Source organism: Scyliorhinus canicula, chromosome 5, assembly GCF_902713615.1.
Source record: "Scyliorhinus canicula chromosome 5, sScyCan1.1, whole genome shotgun sequence".
Classification (NCBI taxonomy): Eukaryota; Metazoa; Chordata; class Chondrichthyes; order Carcharhiniformes; family Scyliorhinidae; genus Scyliorhinus; species Scyliorhinus canicula.
In genome coordinates, this window is record NC_052150.1 from 180,365,937 (window position 1) to 180,390,772 (window position 24,836).

At 50.5% G+C, this 24,836-nt stretch overlaps 1 protein-coding gene across 5 annotated transcripts in view; it reads left to right on the top strand.

The window, feature by feature from the left end:
• acbd5a (acyl-CoA binding domain containing 5a) overlaps positions 1-24,836 on the top strand; it is a 185,278-nt gene that overhangs the window by 141,122 nt on the left and 19,320 nt on the right. For all 5 annotated transcript variants that reach the window (XM_038798182.1, XM_038798184.1, XM_038798186.1 and 2 more), the window contains one exon: positions 861-1,082. In XM_038798182.1, coding sequence (XP_038654110.1) covers positions 861-1,082 — 222 coding nt within the window. The remainder of the gene's footprint in view (positions 1-860; positions 1,083-24,836) is intronic.

Consider the following 24,836-nt stretch of genomic DNA (forward strand, 5'->3'; position numbering starts at 1 on the left):
GGTTTTATGTGGAAAAATCAAGTAATTGATGCATTACATTAGATTCAAACTATTTTCCACAACTTCTTGCTTTAAATGTCAGAAAATATCATCATGATTTTATTTGTTTCTTCACCACCATCCTCAAAATGCAAGTGCAGTTCAAAACAGCTAGTCTTCAGTAGAAAAGCTCCTCGGAATATAATTGTCCTTTTTGATCACTTTATTATCTCTCCCTCTCTGTAGATGGTGTATGTTAATTTCCTTTTTGAATTTCAGCCTTGCTGAAAAGACACATTGTCAAAGATTTTTGTCTTGCACTCGTCAGGACAATTTGCAAAAATACCAAATGTAAAGGGAATAACAATTTATACTTCATAAGAAGAGAGTGCCAATCAACCAGCACTCTTTTCGTGAAGTAGAAATTGTTGTTCCCTTTCCATTTGGTATTCTTGTGAATTGTCCTCATGTGCAATACGAATATCTTCGACAATGGTGCCTTTTTTCAGCATTAGTCAAGTCTACTACCCGCCAACTATTTTTGCATTTCTCTATTTGTCAACTTTTTCCAACCCAAAATATTAATTGTTAGCCATTCTGAGCCTTCAGGTTTGCTATTTTCTGTCTGAAATCTGTTGATGCATAATCCTCCAGTTGGACAACCATTTTTAAAGCCCGAGCTTTCCCTTCATAGCTACAATTCTTGTCTTTTTGAGGAACCTTTTTGCTGTAGAAAAGAGGAAGTGTCAAGTAATGTGGCTCTGTTATCCATTTGTATCCACAGTATTTTACTGTTGAAATAAAAGCTTTTTTCAAAACAAAAAGCTAATTTGCATCAATTTGTTAAAATATTCACCCTGTTCTTCTGGGTTTTCTTCTAGAAGAAAATGAAGTAGTGAAACTGAAGGAGCCAGCAGATGTGAAATTAGAAGATGTGAAACCAGGACCCCTGTTCTCCCAAGACACTATTGGGGAGATGACAAACTCATGTACCCACTATGATGCTCCAAATGCTAAATCATTGCTGAATGCAGAGGACTATGAGGGGGAAGCGAAAGAAAAGGATCAAATCATACAACTACCTGATATCAATGGTGAAATAGGTATGGCTGACAATAACTGTTCTCATGAGCATTCTGAAACCATAATTTAAAAGGTTCCATGGTATAATATCCATAATTACAAACTTTATTCATTTTCTTAATCATGCACTTTGTTGTTTACTCATTTACCATACAACTGACCGAGGAAGAGAAAATGTGACGCTTTTGATCTAAACTTGTATTTGCTGGCTTTTACAATGAATAATTGTAAAAATTTGATGGTCAAGCTATCTTGGAAAAAGAAAATTGCTTTGTGTTTTTCATGAACAATAGAACCTCTGTTATAAAATCACTACATTTCTGGGAACTTTCAGGATAAAACCATTATTGACATCCGGTGGCGGCCATGGAGTGAGTGGTTGCAAATTTGGCAGCTCCCGCTCATGGTGGTCTTTTTGTGACCTTCACACCGGTTTGTCGCAGGAATTTTGTAGGAAAAAGATAAAGAAGTGAGAGCAGAAGAGAGCGACCCCTAATTTATGAAGTGCCCGGGAATTAACCAGTTGGTTGAGGCGAGTGAGGAGCCGACAACGCACGCAGAGGTGGTGGACAGGCAGAGTCTGGCCCTGTCGGCTCAGTGGTCGATGGACCAGTTGGTGAGCTTCTTATATGAGAAGTTCACCCAACAGCAAAAGGGAAGTGCAGAGGACCTGGCCCGGGCGGTGGACTCGATCAAGGTGGTGGTTGACCGTGTGGAGACAAGACTGGCAGCCCAGGGACAGGCAATCCAGAGGTTAGAGGAGCAGAAGGAACAGTCCACCTCGATGGCAGCAGAGATTAGGCTGATGCATGACCAGCAGAAGCGACTGCTAGAGAAAGTGGAGGACCTGGAGAACCGTTCTCGGAGGCAAAAGATAAAACCATCATCTCTATCTCCATTCTTTAAATAAAACATAATTCCTTTGATATGGGGATTGGATAAACAAGGTTTACAAGGAGCAGTTCTTCACTTGTCTCCTCGTGCGTGCAGCCAAAATATATATTTTCAACATTATATTATGTTGAACTTCCTAATTGACATGAATTGTGGCGACTTGAGACCACAAAGAATATAGTCGAATACGTTCTTTAAAAGAAGGAATTACTTCTTTATACAAATCAATAACCGTAATAACTATTAAAAAAAGGTCCAGCAAAACAGGTCTTGCTTGCAGGATACCCATGCAAAAGCCTGCACAAATCTTGCACATGCTCAGAACCGTCAACTGATGCCAGTAAAATAATTACATCGGAGAAGGTTTATAAGATCTCAAAATGACACTCTGTAACATGAATGCACATATTTATATTCCCGTGCTAGTGATGCTGGTCCAGTGGATATAAATTCTAGTAATTATTTTCCATCATTCTGAGTGGTAGAGAAGGACAATTTGGAGGCAGCACGGTGGCCTAGTGGTTAGCACAACTGCCTCACGGCGCTGAGGTCCCAGGTTTGATCCCGGCTCTGGGTCACTGTCCGTGTGGAGTTTGCACATTCTCCCCGTGTCTGCGTGGGTTTCGCCCCCACAACCCAAAAATGTGCAGGGTAGGTGGATTGGCCACGCTAAATTGCCCCTTAATTGGAAAAAATAATTGGGTAATCTAAATTTATTAAAAAAAAGAGAAGGACACTTTGTCGGGTCTTTTATGGTATTTTAATTTGGCGGAAAAATTTTTCCAGACCAAGTTGAAGTGAATGGCAGTTAGCTAATTAACGGATGGCACTGTAGCATAGTGGTTAGCACTGTTGCTTCACAACACCAGGGCCCCAGGTTCGATTCCTGCTTGGGTCACTGTCTGTGTGAAGTCTGCACGTTCTCCCCGTGTCTGCGTGGGTTTCCTCCGGGTGTTCCGGTTTCCTCCCACAAGTCCGAAAGACAAGCTTGTTGGGTGAATTGGAGATTCTGAATTCTCCCTCAATGTACCTGAATGTGGCGATCAGGGGATTTTCACAGTAACTTCATTGCAGTTTTAATGTAAGCCTACTTGTTACACTAATAAAGATTATAGTTCTTTCCCAGAGTCGTGTTAGTTTTCCATTTGCTCAATTGACTTGCTTCTGCTGTGATCCCAGCTGATAATACTGGATGAGTCAGATCCATTTATTGAGTGCAGTTCTGGTCGCCACATTATAGGAAGGATGTGGAAACATTGGAAAGGGTGCAGAGGAGATTTACCAGGATGTTGCCTGGTATGGAGGGAAGATCTTATGAGGAAAGGCTGAGGGACTTGAGGCTGTTTTCGTTAGAGAGAAGAAGGTTAAGAGGTGACTTAATCGAGGCATACAAGATGATCAGAGGATTAGATAGGGTGCATAGTGAGAGCCTTTTTCCTCGGATGGTGATGTCTAGCACGAGGGGACATAGCTTTAAATTGAGGGGGAGATAAATATAGGACAGATGTCAGAGGTAGGTTCTTTACTCAGAGAGTAGTAAGGGTGTGGCATGCCCTACCTACAACAGAAGTAGACTCGCCAACACTAAACGCATTCAAATGGTCATTGGATAGTAATATGGACGATAAGGGAATAGTGTAGATGGGCTTTAGAGGGGTTTCACAGGTCGGCGCAACATCGAGGGCCGAAGGGCCTGTACTGCGCTGTTATGTTCTATGTTCTATGGACTCATGGTTTGATGGATCTTTTTTTAATCATGGAGGAAAGTTACTGAAGAGGAGTCTGCTGATAATTTTTTCAAACAAAGCCAAGGTTGGAACGATTGCAATACCAGCACCAGAAGATGTTTCAATTTCTTTCCCCAGCAACATCTTTTACAGACACAAACCAGTTAAGAGTTACCACTAACTTGACACAAAGGCTCTTTGACTGGGACTGGCATCCATGCAAACTGTTTTCTTCTGGTGACCTCTTCAGCATTTACTTAATGTTCTAATCCAACTTTCACCTCTCTCTAAGACAGCCAAAATAACCATAGTTTAAACTCACTGGGCCATAACTTGATCTGAGTGGCAATCATTGTCGGTTTGCCACTCTACACCCAATTACTTGCTTGAAATGGAGGGGTATTTCAAGGATGTAGGAATCTCCTATGGCAGGGGTGGGCAAACTACGGCCCGCGGGCCGCATGCGGCCCGCCAAAGGTCTTTATGCGGCCCACCAAGCCATTTAAAAAAAAAAAAAAAAAAATTTTTTTTTTATTTTTTATTATTTTTTTTAAGGTTAATGGGTTACTTACTGGTATAGGGTGGATACGTTGACTTGAGTAGGGTGATCATTGCTCGGCACAACGTTGAGGGCCGAAGGGCCTGTTCTGTGCTGTACTGTTCTATGTTCTATATGAGGCGCCCAGAATCATAACCGGGTGAAGTAATTATTTTACTTAATATACTATGCGGCCCTTTAAAATTGTGAATTTCTGAATGTGGCCCTTGCACGGAAAAGTTTGCCCACCCCTGTCCTATGGGCTCGGGAGTATTGGGCACTTCAGGAATGGGGAAGTTCCTGTATATTTGTGGGGGAAGGGGGGCTGGTGGCTACAGCATCTGTGTCTTTAAAATAGTTACCCAAAAGTTAGAAAAGGTTTCAATTCTTCAAACTTTTTATGGTGAACTATTTGTGTAACACAGTCAGAACCATCCTAAGTTTGCAATTTTACTTGAATTTTGCACTTCTGGGAAATTACCATTCAAACCCTTACTTTGCAGGTCTGAGAGGGATCCCAGTGCATCTCTGGGGTACCACCCCCCCCCCCCCCCCCCAACCCCACCCCAATGCGATTCTGGGGATCTCTGAAGTTACAGCCCACTGTTTCAGTAACAACACCACCAAACTGCTCACATTACTGAGTCCTATTACTGATGATTCAGTTAACTCAGTCCCACTCGCCTTTTCTCTTGGAGAGATGAAAATCCGTGGCATCGCTCTCACACACTGAAGTTTCCCCCATCTCCTTTTTTTTGTTGCTTCTGTAATTTGACGACTGCTGCTAGGGAACAGCCCAATGTTCCTAATGTTCACCCAGCAAAATCACTGAACACCCAATCCCTTTTTAACCCATCTCTTTAATTTCAGGTGTGTAACCGCATTGTGTGTGTGTGTGTGCGTGTGATAAAACTGAAACCATTTTACCTTTCATAACATACAAATATACATACATACATACATATATATAGATATGTGTTCAACTCAAAAAATGCATATTGGTCTTAACACTTGAACTAAATAGAAAACCTTGGAATATGTTCACATCATACCACCAATGTTACATTATTCTGTGCTAAGTCTTTGCTCTGAACTTCCATATCTCCACCTTTGCTGAAATATACCTCAAATTCATGCTCATTCATGCAAAGTCTTTCTTTACCAGCTTCCCCCTCCCCCCACAGACATATTAACATCCATTGCACCAGATAGCCTCTTGGTTTGCATTTGACTTTCTCACTTAGGAAAAAGACAGTGCAGTGAGTTGGAGGCTGAAACCATTTTGTACTGACCATAGCTGTTTATTTGTAACTATTATTTCCAGTATTTATCTGTTTAAAACTTTGGCCTTAAGTGCATTTGCCAAATTAACTCACAACACAACCATGCTGTAAGCCTGTGAGCAAAACCAGTAATAACACTCTAAAGTTTGAGTGGCAAGTATTGAATACTGTTCTCAAATATGTGAAATCTTCACCTTGGTGGTCAGGATATGATTTGTTTTTAAAATAAACTAATGTAATTGCTGCTGCTTTCATCTCTTGTTGTCTGACTTTGCTTTCTTTGCTGTAACCTTTTATTTTATAATTGATATACTATGATTCCTCTTTTTACTAGCTCTTAATATATTACTGTGCTCAACCTACATGCTTCCTACATTCTCGTGCGTTGAAACCCATTATCAGCATATTCTGAGTCAGACTCTTAAAAGTGCAAAGAACATAAATATAAGAACATAAGATCTCGGAGGAGTAGGCAGTTCAGTCCCTCGTGCCTGCTCTGCAATTCAGTAGATCGTGTCTGATCTCTCTGCTTCATCTCCACCTTCCTGCCCACTCCCCATAACCCTTCATTCTCCTACTAAAAAACCTATCTGTCTCCTTTAAATGTGTTTAGTGTTCTGGTATTCACTGCACTCTAGGTAGAGAATATCACACACTCATGACCCTTTGAGTGAAGTAATTCGTCCTCATTTCAGTTTTAATTCCACTACCCCTTAGTCTAAGACTATGGCCTATCATTCCAGAATTTCCAACAAGGGGAAACGGGACTTCCGGTTGCGGCTATGGCTAGCTAAGCCGCACATTTGGAAGCTCCTGCAACAAAGGTGTTTTTGGGCCAATTGGAGGGCCCCAACGGCGCTGAAAAAACGAATCCCGGTGGGGGAAGGTCCCCTGAGGAGAACTAGACCGATTTTATGGTCGGTACCCGGAGTGGAGCGGCAAGAAAAACGGCAGCAGCTCCCCAAAAAAAGCGGGGGAAGAAAATCAAAATGGCGGCCGGCGGTGCATCGGAGGAGTGGAAGAAATGGGCGGAGGAGCAGCAGGCCGCTCTCCTCCGTTTTTTCACGGAGATGAAAGTGGAGCTCCTAGAGTCCATGAACGCGACGGCCACCAGGTTGGTGGGAGCCCAGGCGATCCAAGAGGCGTCGATTAAAGATCTGCAGCAGGAGATGACCGCGAGGGAGGAGGAGGCCACAGTCATCGGGGCAAAGGTGGAGGTGCACGAGGCACTCCACATGAAGTGGCAGAGCCGCTTCGAGGAGCTGGACACTCGGATGAGGAGGAAAAATTTGAGGATCCTGGGCCTGGAAGAAGGCCTGGAGGGGTCGGATCTCCCGGGATATGTGGCGGAGATGTTGAGCTCCCTGATGGGGGAAGGGGCCGGTCCGGCGCCCCTGGAATTGGAAGAGGCATACCGGGTCATGGCCAGGAGGCCTAGGGCAAACGAGCCCCCGAGGGCGGGTGCTGGTGCGGTTTCCAGCGGCTAAGTGATCGAGAGAAAGTCCTGAGGTGGGCAAAAAGGGAGAAAAGCAGCAAGTGGCAGAACTCGACGGTAAGGGTGTACCAGGACTGGAGTGCGGAGGTGGCAAAGCGGCGGGCCCGGTACAACCGGACAAAGGCGGTGCTACACGCGAAAAAGATCAAATTTGGAATGCTGCAACCGGCGCGCTTGTGGGTCACCTACAAGGACCAACATCATTATTTCGAGTCCCCAGAGGAGGCCTGGACCTTTGTACAAGAGGAAAAGTTGGACACGAACTAAAACCTGGGAGCACCGGCGGTCGTAGCCGCCGGGGGACTCTTGATTGAGCAAGTGGCCCTTTTCTTTTTCAGGCCAGGTCGGAACTGGGTAACAGTTTCGTGGATTGTTTGGGGTGTTTTTTTCTCGAACGGTTGACTTTTCTGAATATTTTGAAGGTTTCGAGTTGTTGGGTGTTTCTGTATATTTGTACTGTTGAAATCTCTATTGTGGGTCGTTGGCTTCTTATGGGGTGTTTCTTCCCGTTTCCAATTTCCCTTAGTTATTTACCCCTCTTACCCTTTTTCTTTGGGTGCTTGGGGGGGTTTCTTTTGTTCTTTTTTTTTTTTCTTTTCGGGTTATGGTTATCTGCGGTTATTTATACTGTTTGATGGAGGGTGATGGTTGGGCACACTGTTAGTTGATAGCTAGTTAATTATTTTGTTATTTAAGTATGTAGTTAAGTATTTATGTATTTAGTTGCCATTGGGTATTTATATCGTTAAGTTGGGGAGACGGGGCGGGGGGGAGCGGGTTGATTATGCGGGTCTTTCTCGGGGGTTTTAAGGGGATCTTTCACGGGCGCAGATGGGGTGAACCGGGAGGAGTCGGAATGTGGCAGGAGCAGCCGGGTCAGCGGAGACCAGCTGACTCTCGGGAGTACGATGTGGGGTACATCGCGGCTAGGAGGGGTCCTAGCCGGGGGGGGGGGGGGGGAAGGGGGGGGGGGCTGGGGGGGGACACCGGGTTGCTGCTGGAAAGACCAGGGACGAGAAGGGGAGAGCCGGGGGGGGGGGGGGGGGGGGGGCCATCGCTATGGGAAGCGGGTCAGAAAAGAAGGGATGACCCGGGGCGAGCAAGGGACAAGACATGGCTAATCGACAGGGAGTAGGGACGGGTCGCTCTGCGACCCGATTGATCACGTGGAACGTAAGGGGGCTGAATGTGCCGGTCAAAAGATCAAGGGTCTTCTCACACCTGAAGGGACTGAAGGCTGATGTAGCAATGCTGCAGGAGACTCATTTGAGGGTAGCAGATCAGGTCCGCCTGAGAAGGGGGTGGGTGGGACAGGTGTTCCACTCAGGCTTGGATATCAAGAACCGGGGGGTGGCGATTTTGGTGGGAAAGAGGGTGTCGTTTGTGGCGGCAGAGGTGGTGGCAGACAAGGAGGGCAGGTACGTGATGGTGAGGGGTAGGCTGCAGGGAGAGAATGTGGTACTGGTAAATGTGTATGCCCCGAACTGGGACGACGCGGGTTTTATGAGGCGCCTGCTGGGCCTCATCCCGGGACTGGAGGCAGGGGGCCTGATCATGGGAGGGGACTTTAATACGGTGTTAGACCCTGGGCTGGATAGATCGAGTTCCAGGACGAATAGGAGGCCGGCAGCGGCAGAGGTGTTAAGGGGGTTCATGGAGCAGATGGGAGGGGTAGACCCATGGAGATTTGGTAGGCCTAGGGCGAGGGAGTATTCTTTTTTCTCCCACGTCCACAGAGTGTACTCTAGGATCGATTTTTTCGTATTGAACAGGGGGCTGATACCGAGAGTGCAGGACACGGAGTACTCGGCCATTGCGATATCGGACCATGCACCACATTGGGTGGACGTGGACATGGGGGAGGCGCGGGACCAACGCCCGTTGTGGCGCCTGGATGTAGGGCTGTTGGCGGACGAAGAGGTGTGCAGAAGGGTGAGAACGGGCATTGAGAACTATCTGGGTACGAATGACACAGGTGAGGTGCAGGTGGGGACGGTTTGGGAGGCCTTGAAAGCAGTGATTAGAGGAGAGCTGATCTCCATAAGGGCACACAGAGAGAGGAAGGAGAGGCAGGAAAGGGAGAGGCTGGTGGGGGAGCTCCTAGAAGTAGATAGGAAATATGCGGCGGCACCAGAGGAGGGGCTATTAAGGGAGCGGCGTAGCTTGCAGGCCAGGTTCGACCTACTGACCACTAGGAAGGCGGAAATGCAGTGGAGAAGGGCGCAGGGTGCGGCGTATGAGTACGGGGAAAAGGCGAGCAGGATGCTGGCACACCAGCTTCGTAAGCGAGATGCAGCCAGAGAGATTGGGGGAGTGAGAGAGAGGGGTGGGGACGTAGTGCAGAAGGGGCAAGAGGTGAATAGGGTCTTTAGGGACTTCTATAGGGAATTGTATAGGTCTGAACCGCCGAAGAGGAGAGGGGGAATGAAGAACTTTCTCGACAAATTGGGGTTCCCAAAGGTACAGGAGGAGCTGGTGGAAGGGTTGGGGGCGCCGATAGAGCTGCAGGAGCTAATTAAAGGGATAGGCCAGATGCAGGCGGGGAAGGCGCCGGGGCCGGATGGGTTCCCGGTGGAGTTTTACAGGAAATTTGTGGACTTGGTGGGTCCAGTGCTGGTGCAAGCCTTTAATGAGGCGCGCGAGGGGGGGGTTCTGCCCCCAACAATGTCGCAGGCCCTGATCTCCTTGATTTTGAAGCGGGACAAGGACCCGGTCCAGTGCGGGTCCTACAGGCCCATCTCCCTCCTGAATGTTGACGCCAAGCTGTTAGCAAAGGTCCTGGCAACCAGGATAGAGGACTGTGTGCCAGGGGTAGTCCATGAAGACCAGACGGGGTTCGTGAAGGGACGCCAACTTAACACAAATGTCCGGAGATTGTTAAATGTGATTATGATGCCAGCAGTGGAAGGGGAGGCGGAGATAGTGGTAGCGCTGGACGCGGAGAAGGCATTTGACAGGGTGGAGTGGGAATATTTGTGGGAGACGTTGGAAAGGTTTGGGTTTGGGGAGGGATTTATCAAGTGGGTAAAACTGCTCTATTCAGCTCCAATGGCAAGTGTGGTAACAAACGGGAGGAGGTCAGAATATTTTGGGCTCCATCGAGGTACTAGGCAGGGATGTCCCCTATCTCCCTTACTCTTTGCATTAGCGATTGAGCCGTTGGCGATGGCACTGAGGGGTTCAGGGGGGTGGAGAGGACTGACAAGGGGAGGGGAGGAACATCGGGTCTCGCTCTATGCGGATGATTTGTTGTTGTATGTGGCAGACCCGGAGGGGGGAATGCCGGAGGTAATGGGGATACTAGCGGAGTTCGGGGACTTTTCGGGATATAAATTAAATCTGGGGAAAAGTGAGGTCTTTGTAATACACCCGGGAGACCAAGGGGAGGGAATTGGGAGGCTCCCCTTCAAAAGAGCAGTTAAAAGTTTTAGGTATTTGGGGGTGCAGGTGGCAAAGAACTGGGGGACCCTCCACAAGTTGAACTTTTCCAGACTGGTGGAACAGATGGAGGAGGAGTTTAAGAGGTGGGACATGGTGCCGCTGTCGCTGGCAGGGAGGGTGCAGTCAGTTAAAATGACGGTCCTCCCGAGGTTCTTGTTTTTGTTCCAGTGTCTGCCCATCTTCCTCCCCAGGGCCTTTTTCAAGAAGGTAACGAGTAGTATCATGGGGTATGTGTGGGCACATGGCACCCCGAGAGTTAGAAGGGTCTTTTGGAGCGGAGTAGGGATAGTGGAGGGCTGGCGTTACCCAACCTTTCAGGATATTACTGGGCGGCAAATACATCGATGGTACGAAAGTGGATGATGGAAGGGGAGGGGGCAGCCTGGAAGCGCATGGAGAGGGCGTCCTGCGGCAACATAAGCTTAGGGGCACTGGTAACGGCACCATGGCCGCTCCCTCCCACGAGGTATACCACGAGCCCGGTGGTGGCGGCCACCCTCAAGATCTGGGGGCAGTGGAGGCGACACAGGGGGGAAGTGGGAGGTCTGATAGGGGCACCACTAAGAGGGAACCACAGATTTGCGCCGGGAAACACAGGAGGGGGATTCCAGAGCTGGCAGAGGGCGGGTATTAGACAACTGAGGGACTTGTTTATAGAGGGGAGGTTTGCGAGCCTGGGAGAGCTGGAGGAGAAATTTGGGCTCCCCCCGGGGAACACGTTCAGGTACCTCCAAGTGAAGGCATTTGCCAGACGACAGGTAGCGGGGTTCCCCGCGCTCCCCGACAGGGGGGTGAGTGATAGGGTGCTATCAGGGGTCTGGGTCGGGGAGGGGAAGATCTCGGACATCTATAAGATTATGCAGGAGGTGGAGGAGGTACCAGTAGAGGAGCTGAAAGATAAGTGGGAGTTAGAGCTGGGGGAACAGATAGAGGACGGGACATGGGCAGACGCCCTGGAGAGGGTCAACTCGTCGTCGTCATGTGCGAGACTAAGTCTCATTCAATTTAAGGTACTGCATAGAGCCCACATGACGGGGACAAGGATGAGTCGGTTTTTCGGGGGTGAAGACAGGTGTATTAGATGTTCGGGAAGCCCTGCGAATCATGCACATATGTTTTGGGCATGTCCGGCACTGGAGGAGTTCTGGAAGGGGGTGGCAGGGACGGTGTCGAGAGTGGTGGGGTCCAGGGTCAAGCCAGGATGGGGACTTGCGATCTTCGGGGTTGGGGTGGAACCGGGGTACAGGAGGCGAGGGAGGCTGGAATATTAGCCTTTGCGTCCTTGGTGGCTCGGAGGAGGATCCTGATTCAGTGGAGGGACGAAAGGCCTCCGAGTGTTAACACCTGGTTAAACGACATGGCAAACTTCATCCAATTGGAAAGGATCAAATTCGCCCTGAGAGGGTCGGTGCAGGGGTTTTTCAGGCGATGGCAACCCTTCCTGGACCTCTTAGATCAGAGATAGAAACTGAGGTCGTGACAGCAGCAACCCGGGAGGGGGGGGGGGGGGGGGGGGGGGGGGGGGGGGGGGGGGGGGGGGGGGGGGGAGGGGGGACAAAGACGAAGGAAGTACGGTAGCGGTGGTGGCACGGGCAAGGCCTGCCCGAGGACACTGCCAGAAATGATAAGTTGGTCTGACTGTCGGTTCGCCGGTGGGGGGGGGGGGGGGGGGGGACGCGCGAGTAGGGGGGGGGGGGACTTTTTTCTTTTTCTTGTTTAGTAGGGGGGTTTGACTTTGTTTTGTTATAATTTAAATGTAAATGTAGGGGGGGTTAAAATGTTTGTATTTTGAAAAATTTCTTCAATAAAAATTATTTAAAAAAAAAAAACAAGGGGAAACGCTGACTGGCCTGTCAATCCCTTTTAGCATCTTCTATACCTCAATTAGATCTCCTCTCATTCTTCTAAAATCCAACAGGTATAGACTAAACTGCTCAATCTCTCTTCATAAGACAAGTCCTTCATCCCTGGAATCAATCCAGTGAACCTTCTCTGAACCGTCTCTCATGCCTTCCTCAAGAAAGGGGACAAAACTCTCTGCGGTACTCCAGATGTGGTTTCACCAATGTCCTTTATGGTTGTAACTGCACTTTCCTACTTTTATATTCTATTCCATCAGCAGTGAATGCCAAAGTTCTATTTGCATTCCTTATTATCTGCTGCACCTGCATACTAACTGAGATTCATGCACGAGGACATCTGGATCCCTCTGCATGGAAGCATTTTAAAGTTTCTTTCCACTTAGATAATAACTTGTCTTTTTATTCCTCTGACCAAAATGGATAACTTCCCACTTTTCCAAGTTAAATTCCATCTGTCAAATTTTGGCCCACTCACCTAACCTACAAATGCATTAAAGGGATGTGGGGAATAGGTAGAGAGGTAGATTTGAGACCAGGGGCTGAACTGCCTACTTCTGCTCCTAATTCCTATGTTCCTATTCAGTCCTTCAAGCCTGCTCCACCATTCGATCATATCATGGCTGATCTCTTCCTGGTCTCAAATCCACCTCCCTACCGGTTCCTCATATACCTTTAACCCATTTTAAAATCAGAAATATATCTATTTCCTTCTTGAAGCCATTTAATGACTCAGACGCCACCGCACTATGGGGCAGCCAGTTCCACAAATTCACCACCCTCTGCTAGAAGTAGTTCCTTCTCATCTCAGTTCTTTTTTTTTTTAAATAAAAATATTTTGAGGCATTTATATATTCATACAACGAACATAATCACAAAACAAAACAATCCTCATCTCTGTTCTAAATCTACCACCTGTCAACCTATATCTGTGACCTCTCATTCTAGATTGCCCCCGAGTGGAATATTTAGTATGCATTTACTTTATCAACCCCTTTTAGTATTTTATATACCTTGATCAGACCCCCTCTCATCCTTTTGAACTCCAGGGAGTATAAGCCCAAACTTCTGGACGTCTGGATATACCACTCCACAGGTTCCCATTATCCAACTTGCTGGTTACGTCTTCCAGCAACCAAGCAAGTTTGTCAAGCATAACGTACCTTTCATAAAACCATGCTGACAATGGTGGATTGAGCTTTGTCTTTCCAAATGTTCAGTCAGCTCCTTCTTAATGATTGGTTCCAGAAACTTCCACACCACAGAGGTCAAGCTAACTGGTCTATAGTTTCCTACTTTTTGCCCCTCTCCCTTTTTGAATAGGGGTGTCACATTAGGAGTTCCCAATCCATTGGGGCTCCTCCAGAATCCAGGAAATTCTGAAATGTCATAGCCAATGCATCCACTATGTCTACTGCCATCTCCCTTAATATCTTGGGGTGCAGGCCATCAAGTCCCGCAGACGAATCTGCCTTTAATCCCATTTGTTTATTCAATACCGTCCCCCTAGTGATGGTTAGTGCACCAGGCTCCTCTGCATTAACTGCAGCTTTTGGAACATTTTTATTGTCCTCTATCGTGAAGACAGGGCCAAAATAATTGTTCAGTGACTCTGCCATCTCTGTGTTCCCCCATTATTACCTCACCAATATTGTCCTCTAAAGGGTCAACATTTACTTTAGCTATTCTCTTCCTCTTTATATACTTATAGAAGTATGTATGTTTTTTGCTAGTTTCCTTTCGAAGTTCACCTTGGCTCTTTTTTAAAAAATTTAGAGTACCCAATTATTTTTTTCCAATTAAGGGACAATTTAGCATGGCCAATCCACCTAACCTGCACATCTTTGGATTGTGGGGGTGAAACCCACGCAAACACTGGGAGAATGTGCAAACTACAAACGGACAGTGACCCAGAGCTGGGATCAAACCTGGGACCTCAGCGCCGTGAGGCAGAGTGCTAACCACTGCACTACTCTGCTGCCCCATCTTGGCTCTTTTAATATTTTTAGTAGCCATTTGCTGAACCCTAAAGTTCTCCCAATCCTCCAACTTGCTACTAGCTTTTACAATAAGGTATGCCATAGTTTCTGCCTTAATAACTTCCTTGTTTCACCACAGAACATTTTTCTTCCTTTTACAATTTCTCTTCCTCTCAGGAATATACTGTCCTACCTACCCTCAATTATTTGTGCTCCATCTACTTGGGCCAACTCTTTCCTCAGGCCAGAATAATTACCTCTGCCCAATGCTAAAATTCTAGTATGGCACTCTGTCCTCTCTCGTACAATCTGAGTATGAAATTACCTACTTCTGTTCCTAATTCTTATGTTCCTATCCATATCCATCTGTAAATTTCTTATTTCCTCATTGCAACTTGCTTTCCCACCTATTTTAATGTCATCTGCAAATTTGGATCTTGTACATTCTATCCCTCCAACTAAGTTATTAATATAAATTGTAAATAGTTGGGACCCAAGGTCTGAAACCTGTGGCACCCCACTGGTTACAGCTTGTTAACCAGATAAAGACCCAGTTATCCCCACTTTCTGCCTTTTGTTGGGTAAAATGGCAGATTTCCTTCCCCAAAGGGCATTAACAAACCAAATGGGTTTTTACAACAGTTAATGATGGCTGTCATGGGTTAGAATTATTGAGCTTACCTATTTCAGATTTATTAAAGTGCCACTAGCTGCTGTGATCAGATTTTAACCCATGGTCCCAGAGTATGATTGTGTTTCTAGACCAGCGACATTATCACTATACCGCCACTTGAGGAACTCCTTATTTAATCTCCCTTACCTTCAATAATCTACACTCTGTTAAAAGGCATTTGTACCTATCTACCTGGATAGAGTAGATGGGGAGAAACTGTTTCCACTTGTGAAAGGATTGAAAATTAGTGAGTTCAGATTTTAAATAATTTGCAAAATAATCAAAAGCAATCTGAGGAAAAACATTTACATGCAACGAGTGGTTAAGTTCTGGCCTGAATGCAGAGATTAAAAATGTGCAGAGGTTCCGGTAGCGACCATGTCCGAATAGGTCGCGCACACGGCAGCTCCCGCTGAGACCGGACATTTGGGCCCTTTAACGGAGTTGTAGTGGCACTTCGGCGGTGATCCCCTGCGTGGCAAGAGACGCTGGAGAGGTCCAGCATGGAGGGGACCAGGAGTGGGGCCATCAAGAGAGCGATTGCGGGGAAACGAGCGGAATGGGTCCGTGAAGACAAAATGGCAGCCGGCACGGACCAAGCAGATTGGGCCCAGTGGTCGAGAGAGTAGCAGGAGTTCTTAAGAAGCTGCTTCGCAGAGCTGAAGACTGAGATGCTGGCCCCTATGAAGGCCTCTATGGAAAGGATGGTGGAAACTCAGAAGGTGATCAAAGAGGTGGAGAGAAAGGTACCTGACAACGAGGATGAGATCCTGGGCATGGCGGTCAGGGTGGAGGCTCATGAGACCCTGCACAAGAGATGGCAGGAGAGACAGGATGACCTCGAATATAGGTCTAGGAGACAGAACCTGCAAATTCTGGGCCTCCCTGAAGGTGCGGAGGGGGTGGACGCGAGCATGTATGTGACTACAATGCCGGTGACGTTGATGGGCACAGGGGCCTACTCGCGGCCCTTGGAACTGGACCGGGCGCGAGGAAGCCTAGGGCGAACGAGCAACCGAGGGCGATGGTGATAAGGTTCCACCGCTTCACAGACAGGGAGCGTGTCTTGCGTTGGGCAAAGAAGCAGTAAGTGGGAGAACTGCGAGATTCGTATATACCAGGACCTGTGGCCTGAATTGGCTTAGAGGCACGCGGGATTCAACTGGGCTAAGGCGGTCCTCCACAATAAAGGGGTGAAGTTCGGGCTGCTGCATTCGGGCTGCTGCATCCGGCAAGACTTTGGGTAACGTACCAGTACAGGCACCACTACTTCGATACGCCAGATGAGGCGTGGACATTTATTAAACATGAAAAGCTGGACTCGAACTAAAGGACAGCTGCTCGTGGGTGAAACGCCCTGGTGGGGATGTGTAACCGGCCTGATTGGTAGGAAAATTTAAGTTGTTCGCTTTTGGGTTTTTTCAGGGGGTGTGGTAACGCCCGGGATGTGTTTCTTGTCTCACGGGAAGAATTTGGATGGCTCTCGCTCTCTTACTCTGTGGGGGAGGGGAGGTTGGGGGCCCGAAGAAGGAATCAACAGTAAGATTCAGGATAGAGGTGGGGGCGGCCGGGTCAGCATGGGTTAGCTGACTAACGGAAGCATATGGGGGGGAAATCAGTGCTGAGCGGGTGTGGGGTTGGGATGCTGCTTTGCTGACTGAAGGGGAGCCAACTTTTGGGTACAGATGGAGAGTCGGGTGGGGGGGCCTCCAGCGGGAGGGGTGGAGCGAACGGGGGGGTGCGGGCACGTGGCTGGCCAAAATAGGGAAATGGCTGGTCCGCAAGGGGGGGGGGGGGAACCCACCGTCCAGGCTGATCACGTGGAATGTGAGGGGTCTGAACGGGCCGGTCAAGAGGGCCTGCGTGTTCTCGCACTTAGAGATTAAAGGCGGACGTGGCCATGCTACAGGAGATGCATATAAAACTCACTGACCACACTAGGTTGAGGAGGGGATGGGTGGGCCAGGTGTTCCACTCGGGGCTAGACTCAAAGACCAGAAGGGTGGCAATTCTGGTGAGTAAACGGGTGGCATTCGAAGCAGGGAGTATTGTGGTGGACAAGGGGGCAGGTACATTATGGTGAGTGGTAAACTGCAGGGGGGCCGGGTGGTGTTAGTGAACGTCTATGCCCGAACTGGGACGACGTGGAATTCCTGAGACGCATGCTGGGTAAAATGCCGGACTTGGAGTCAAGTAACTTGATTATGGGGGGGACTTCAACACAGTCCTGGATCCGGCATTGGACCGGTCTAAGTCCAGGTTGCGAAAGAGACCGACAGCAGCCAGGGCCCTGAGGGAGTTTATGGATCAGATGGGGAACGTGGACCCATGGAGATTTGCGCGGCCAAGGGAAAGGAGTTCTCTTTTTTCTCCCACGTTCACAAAGTGTACTCTCGGATCGACTTCTTTGTGTTGAACAGGGTGTTAATCCCAAGGGTGGAGGGGGGTCAAGTATTCGGCCATTGCGTTCTCAGACCATGCCCGCACTGGGTGAACTTGCGACTAGGGCGGAGGGATCGCAGCATCCCCTCTGGAGACTGGATGTGGGAATGCTAGCGGATGAAGATGTGTGTGGGCGGATAAAGAGGAGCATTCAGAATTCTGTGACAACAAACTATACAGGGGGAGGTAACAGCAACAACGGTCTGGATGGCTATGAAGGCATTTATTAGACGGGAGTTCATCTCTATTAGGTCCCATAGAGAGAAGAGGGAGAGGGCGCAGAGGGAGAGGCTAGTGGGAGAGTGCTGCACCATGAATTGGACTCGAGTCGTAGTGAAGTTCCAAACAACAGGCTTTAATACGCTAGATGTGAGCCCGGCAGTGGTCGTACAGAGAAAGGCCGACTGCCAGCCAACACGTGCTCATATACCCCGCCTTGTAGGTGGAGCTACCAACCTCTCAGCCATTCGGCGGGGAGTCACATGACCAGCCACAACCAATTGGCAGAGAGGCACATGACTTGCCTGGGCCAATGGGCAACGAGGCTGCTGTACCAATGGCAGCCTGGTTCTCCAGTAATATGATCTCTCTAGCCATACTACCACCGAGAGATACTCAAAGTACGCGGAGACCCTCGAGGAGGGGCTGCTAAAGGAGCGCCGGAGACTGCAGGCGGAGTTTGATCTGCTGACCACATGTGCAGAACATGAAAGTCCATAAGGTCCATCAAATTGACTCGTTCAGCCGGATGGGTGCTTTGGGTGTCCTGCCGGACCTGCGCAGCGGCGCCGGTGACGTTGGAGCGGTGGTCGTCTGTGACTCCGGGAGCTATGGTCATGGTCCTGTGTCCGTACCCCTGGTCGGAGTTGGTAGTAGCCGGGCCGGGGGAAGCTGGGGGTGCCGGGGGGGGGGGGGGGGGGGGGGGGGGGTCGGAACTGGGGGAAGGTGTTGGTGTTGGGGGGTGTGGCCGCACTCCGGTGGGTGCCAAGTCCCGAAGGGAGACCGTGTCCTGACGTCCGTTGGGATACTCCATGTACGCGTAATGCGGGTTCGCGTGGAGTAACTGGACTCTCAACCAACGGGTCGGACTTGTGCACCCGCACATGCTTCCGGAGCAGGGGGTGGCCAGCCAGGTCAGGAGTGGGGTCCCAGAGGAAGACTTCCTGGGGAAAACCAGAAGACGTTCATGAGGTGTTTGATTCGTGGCAGAACAAAGGAGGGACCGAATAGAGTGGCGGGCGTTTGGGAGAACCTCTTGCCAGTGGAAGACGGGGAGACACCTGGACCGTAGGGCCAGTAGGACGGTCTTCCAGACCTCACCGTTCTCCCTCTCGACCTGACCATTACCCCGGGGTTATAACTGGTCGTCCTGCTAGAGGCGATATCTCTGCTGAGCAGGAATTGACACAGTTCGTCACTCATAAAGGAGGACCCCCGGTCGCTGTGGATGTACGCGGGGTAACCGAACAGGGAGAAAATGGAGAGGAGGGCTTTGATGACAGTTGAAATGGTCATTTCGGGGCAGGGGATGGCAAAAGGGAAGTGGGAGTACTTGTCAATCACATTTAAAAAGTATATGTTGCGGTTGTTGGAGGGGAGGGGACCCTTGAAGTCCATGCTGAAGTCCAGATGCGCCTGCTCGGGGCGGTAAAAGTGCGGTTTGCACTCTGCGCAAATGAAAAATGAAATGAAAATCGCTTATTGTCACGAGTAGGCTTCAAATTAAGTTACTGTGAAAAGCCCCTAGTCGCCACATTCCGGCGCCTGTTCGGGGAGGCTGTTACGGGAATCGAACCGTGCTGCTGGCCTGTTTGGTCTGCTTTCAAAGCCAGCGATTTAGCTGTGTGCTAAACAGCCCCTGGCGATCCCTGGTCAATGTGGCAATCCCTGGTCACGGTCCTGACCTCCTCGATGGAGTAGGGCAGGTTGCGGGTCTTAATGAAATGAAAGAACCGGGTTACCCCTGGATGGCAGAGGTCCGCGTGGAGGGTGCGGAGGCGGTCTACCTGCGCGTTGGCACAGTTGCCGCGGGACAGGGCATCAGAAGGCTCCTTGAGCTTCCCAGGACGATACAAGATATCATAGTTGTACGTGGACAACTCGATCCGCCACCGCAAGATCTTGTTGTTCTTGATCTTGCCCCTCTGTGCATTAACGAACATGAAGGCTACTGACCGTTCATCTGTGAGGAGGGTGAACCTCCTGCCGGCCAGATAGTGCCTCCAATGTCGCACAGCTTCTACTATGGCCTGTGCCTCCTTTTCCACCGAGGAATGGCGGATTTCGGAAGCGTGGAGGGTCTTGGAGAAAAAGGCCACGGGTCTGCCCGCTTGGTTGAGGGTGGCCGCCAGAGCTACATTGGACGTGTCGCTCTTGACCTGGAATGGGAGGGACTCGTCGTCAGCGTGCATCGTGGCCTTCGCAATGTTAGTTTGGATGCGGCTAAAGGCCTGGCCTTCCTCCATCATCAGGAGGAACGTGGTGGATTGGATGAGGGGGCGGGCTTTATCGGCGTGGTTCGGGACCCACTGGGCATAATAAGAAAAAAGCCCAGACAGCGTTTGAGGGCTTTGAGGGAGTTGGGAAGGGGGGAGTTCCATAAGGGGGCGTATGAGTTCGGGATCGGGGCCTATCACTCCGTTACGCGCTACGTAGCCGAGGATGGCTAGACGGTCGGTGCTAAACACGCACTTATCCTTATTATACGTGAGGTTAAGGAGTTTTGCGGTTCGGAGGAATTTACGGAGGTTGGTGTCGTCGTCCTGCTGGTCGTGGCCGCAGATGGTGACATTGTCGAGATACGGGAATGTGGCTCCTAAATCATATTGGTCAACCATTCGGTCCATCTCTCTTTGGATGACCGAGACCCCATTCGGGACACCAAAGGGAACCCTTAAAAAGTGGTAGAGTCGCCCATCCGCTTCGAACGCAGTGCACTTTTGGTCACTCATGCGGATGGGGAGCTGGTGTTAGGCGGACTTGAGGTCCACCGTGGAAAAGACTTTGCACTGTGCAATCCTGTTAACCAAGTTGGAAGTACGGGGGAGAGGATACGCGTCCAGCTGCGTAAACCTGTTGATGGTCTGACTGTAATCGATGACCATACGGTTTTTCTCCCCAGTCTTAACCACCAGCACTTGTGCTCGCCAGGGTCTGTTGCTAGCCGCTATGACCCCTTCCTTCAGGAGCCTTTGGACCTCGGACCGGATGAAGGTCCGGTCCTGGGCACTGTACCGTCTGCTCCTGGTGGCGACGGGTTTGCAATCCGGGGTGAGGTTTGCAAACAAGGAAGCGGGGTCGACCTTGAGGGTCGTGAGGCTGCAAACAGTAAGGGGGGAATAGGGCCGCCGAATTTAAAAGTTAGGCTCTGCAGGTTGCACTGAAAATCCAGTCCAAAAAGTGCCGGTGCGCAGAGGCGGGGGAGGACGAGGAATTTATAATTTTTAAAAACCCTCCCCTGGACCGTGAGGTCCGCTACGCAGCACCCGGTGATTTGGACGGAGTGCGAACCAGATGCCAGCTATTTTGTGCTTTACGGGGTGAACGGGGAGCGCGCAGCATCTTACCGTGTCGGGGTGGATGAAACTCTGTGCTCCCGGAGTCCAGTAGGCAGCTTGTTTCGCGATCGTCGAGGTGGATCTGTGTGGTCGCCGTGGAAAGCGTGCGGGGCCGTGTCTGGTCCAGTGTCACCGAGGCGAGTCGTGGCAGAACGCGGAGTCGTTATCCAGGACGGAGTAATCGCTTGCGGGGTCCTTCGTGCCGATCCAAGATGGCGGCGCCCATCAGCCGCACGTGGTGGGGGATGAACAAGATGGCCGCACCCTGGGGTCACACGTGGAGTCGGGGGCCCAAAATGGCGGCGCCCGGGTCTCGCACGTGGCGTCGGGGGCCCAAAATGGCGGCGGCCATGGGTCATGCGAGGTCCGCGGGCCGCACGGGGCCCTAGAGGAGTGCGGGGGGGCCAGCGGTCGCTGTCTGGAATGGCAAGCGACCGACTTGGAAAGGCAGACGGCCGCGAAATGGCCCTTTTTGCCGCACCTCTTGCAGACTGCGGTGTGGGCCGGGCAGCGCGGGCGGGGGTGCTTGGCCTGCCCGCAGAAATAGCAGCGGGGGCCCGTGGGCTTGTCTGGGCGTCCTGCAGCGCAGGTTTGGGGTCCGAGTCGGCAGGGGTGAGGGGGCTGTGCCACGCTGCCTAAGGGGCTGCCGGTCAGCCGGGGGCATATGCGTGCTGGGGTCCGCGATCTCCAAAGAGGATGCAAGGGTCCGCGCCTCAGTGAGGCTGAGAGCATCCTTCTCTAACAGTCTCTGCTGTATTTGGGGTGACTGCGTGCCCGCCACAAAGGCGTCCCTAATCGAGTTTGGTGTGCTCCACAGCAGTGACCTGCGGGCAGGCGCAGTTTCTCCCTAGGACAATGAGGGCCCGATAGAATTCATCGAGGGACTCACCGGGGAATTGTTGCCAGGAGGTGCCGCGCGTAGACTTGGTTTACTGGCCTGATGAAGTGTCCTTTTAGGAGATCCATGGCGACATCATAGTTCAGTTCGTCCTCTTATCATCGAGTAAACGGCGGTGCCCACGCACGAGTGGAGGATGTGGGGTTTCTGCTCCTTTGTTGGTTAATTTTCTGTAGTAGAGAGGTAGCTGTTGAAGCACGCCAGCCAAGGTTTAAAAGTTGCTAACGCGTTTGCAGCATGCGAGCTGATCCGGAGGCATTCTGGCTTAATCCGTAGTTCCATTTTCAAAGTCCAGCGTATTAAATTGATGCACCATCAATTGGACTCGAGTCGTAGTGAGGTTCCAAACAACAGGCTTTAATACGCTAGATGTGAGCCCGGCAGTGGTCGTACAGAGAAAGGCCGACTGCCAGCCAACACGAGCTCTTATACCCCGCCTTGTAGGCGGAGCTACCAATCTCTCAGCCAATCGGCGGGGAGTCACATGACCAGCCACAACCAATTGGCAGAGAGGCACATGACTTGCCTGGGCCAATGGGCAGCGAGGCTGCTGTACCAATGGCAGCCTGGTTCTCCGGTAATATGATCTCTCTAGCCATACTACCACAGAGAGATACTCAGAAAGTACGCGGAGACCCCCGAGGCGGGGCTGCTAAAGGAGCACCGGAGACTGCAGGCGGAGTTTGATCTGCTGACCACTGGGCAGGCCGAGGCACAGCTGAGGAAGGTGAAAGGGGCAGTCTACGAGTATGGGGAGAAAGCAAGCAGGATGCTGGCGCACCAACTTCGCAGGAGAGAAGTGGCCAGGGAGTTTGTGGGAGTTAGGGATAAGGCAGGTAACACGGTCTTGGGGCCCACAGAAGATCAACAAAGTCTTCAAGGAGTTTTATTGTAAACTGTACGAGTCAGAGCCCCTGGTGGGAGAGGAAGGGATGAAGCAATTTATGGACCAATTGAGGTTCCCAAATGTGGACGAGGACCTGGTGGAAGGACTGGAGGCCCCGATTGAGTTGGAGGAGATAGTTCAGGGCCTAGAAAGTATGCAGTCGGGCAAGGCCCTAGGACTGGATGGCTTCCCTGTAGAATTCTACAAGAAATTCTCGGAGCTGCTGAGCCCACGCCTGTAAGAACCTTTAACGAGGCTAAGGAGAGAGGAACCCTCCCCCCGACGATGTCGCAGGCTTCTAACTTGCTCATCCTGAAGAGGGAGAAGGATCCGCTTCAATGTGGGTCCTACAGGCCGATATCGCTCCTGAACGTGGATACCAAACTGCTGGCGAAAATTTTGGCTACTAGAATAGAGGACTGTGTCCCAGGAGTGATTGATGAGGATCAGACGGGTTTCGTCAAGGGCAGGTAATTGAACACAAATGTGAGGAGGCTCCTAAACATTATCATGATGCCCTCAGAAGGAGGGGAGGCAGAAGTAGTAGCTGCAATGGATGCTGAGAAAGCCTTTGACCGGGTGGAATGGGAGTACCTGTGGGAAGCGTTGTGTAGGTTTGGATTTGGTGAGGGATTGATAGGGCGGGTCAAGCTACTGTATCAGGCCCCCGTAGCAAGTGTATCCACGAACCGGCTGAGGTCGGAGTATTTTAGGCTGCACCGAGGGACGAGGCAGGGGTGTCCCCTATCCCCGTTACTATTTGCCCTGGAAATTGAGCTGTTGGCCATAGCGCTGAGGACTTCAAGGAACTGGAGGGGGCTGGTCCGGGGCGGCGGGGGCGAGGAGCACCGGGTTTCGCTTTACACAGATGACCCGCTATTGCATATTTTGGACCCGCTAGAGGGGATGGGGGAGGTCATGTGGATCCTAAGAGACTTTGGGAGCTTCTCTGGGTACAAGTTGAGCATGGGGAAAAGTGAGCTGTTTGTAATCCACGCTAGGGGTCAGGAGGAGAGGCTGGGAGAGATCCCGCTCAAGATGGCGGAGAGGAGCTTCTGTTACCTAGGTATACAGGTGGCCAGGAATTGGGATGCCCTACACAGGCTCAATCTATCTCGGCTTGTGGAGCAGATGGAGGGGGACTTTAAAAGATGGGACATGCTCCCGCTTTCCCTGGCGGGAAGGGTGCAGACCGTGTAAATGACGGTCCTCCCCAGATTCCTGTTCGTTTTCCAGTGCCTTCCCATCTTCATCCCCAAATCCTTCTTCAAGCGGCTGAACAGGATTATCACGGGATTTGTGTGGGCCAACAAGACCCTGTGAGTGGGGGGAGGGGGGGTTGGCACTTCTGAATGTCTGTAGCTACAACTGGGCGGCTAATGTAGCCATGATTAGGAAATGGGTAATGGAGGAGGGGGCGGCGTGGGGGTGACTGGAGGCAGCGTCATGCAAAGGCACCAGCCTGGGGCACTGGTAACGGCACCGCTGCCGTTCTCGCCGGCACGATACACCACAAGCCCGGTGGTGACGGCGGCACTGAGGGTCTGGGGTCAGTGGAGAAGGCACAGGAAGGAGGAGGAGGCCTCAATTTGGACCCCGATATGGAACAATCATCGATTTGTGCCAGGCAAGATAGACGGGGGGGTTTCAAAGCTAGCAAAGGGCAGGTATTAGAAGGATGGGAGACCTGTTCATAGATGGGACTTTCCCTAGCTTGAAGGCGCTGGAGCAGAAATGTAGCCTGACCCCGGGAAACGCCTTCAGATACCTACAAGTCCACGACGTTCTCAAAAAACAGGTGGGGACATTTCCGTTGCTACCCCCTCGTAGGATTCAGGACAGGGTAGTGTCTGGTATCTGGGTAGGAGAGGGGAAGTTGTCGGACATCTACCAAGAACTGCAGGAGATGGAGGAAGCCCCAGTGGAGGAACTGAAGGGCAAGTGGGAGGAGAAGCTGGGTGAGTAGCTAGATGAGGGCCCGTGGGCTGATGTCCTAGGCAGGGTTAATCCCTCCTCACCATGTGCCAGGCACAGGTTAATTCAGTTTAAGGTGATACATCGGGCACACATGACGACAGCGCGAATGAGCAAGTTCTTTGGGG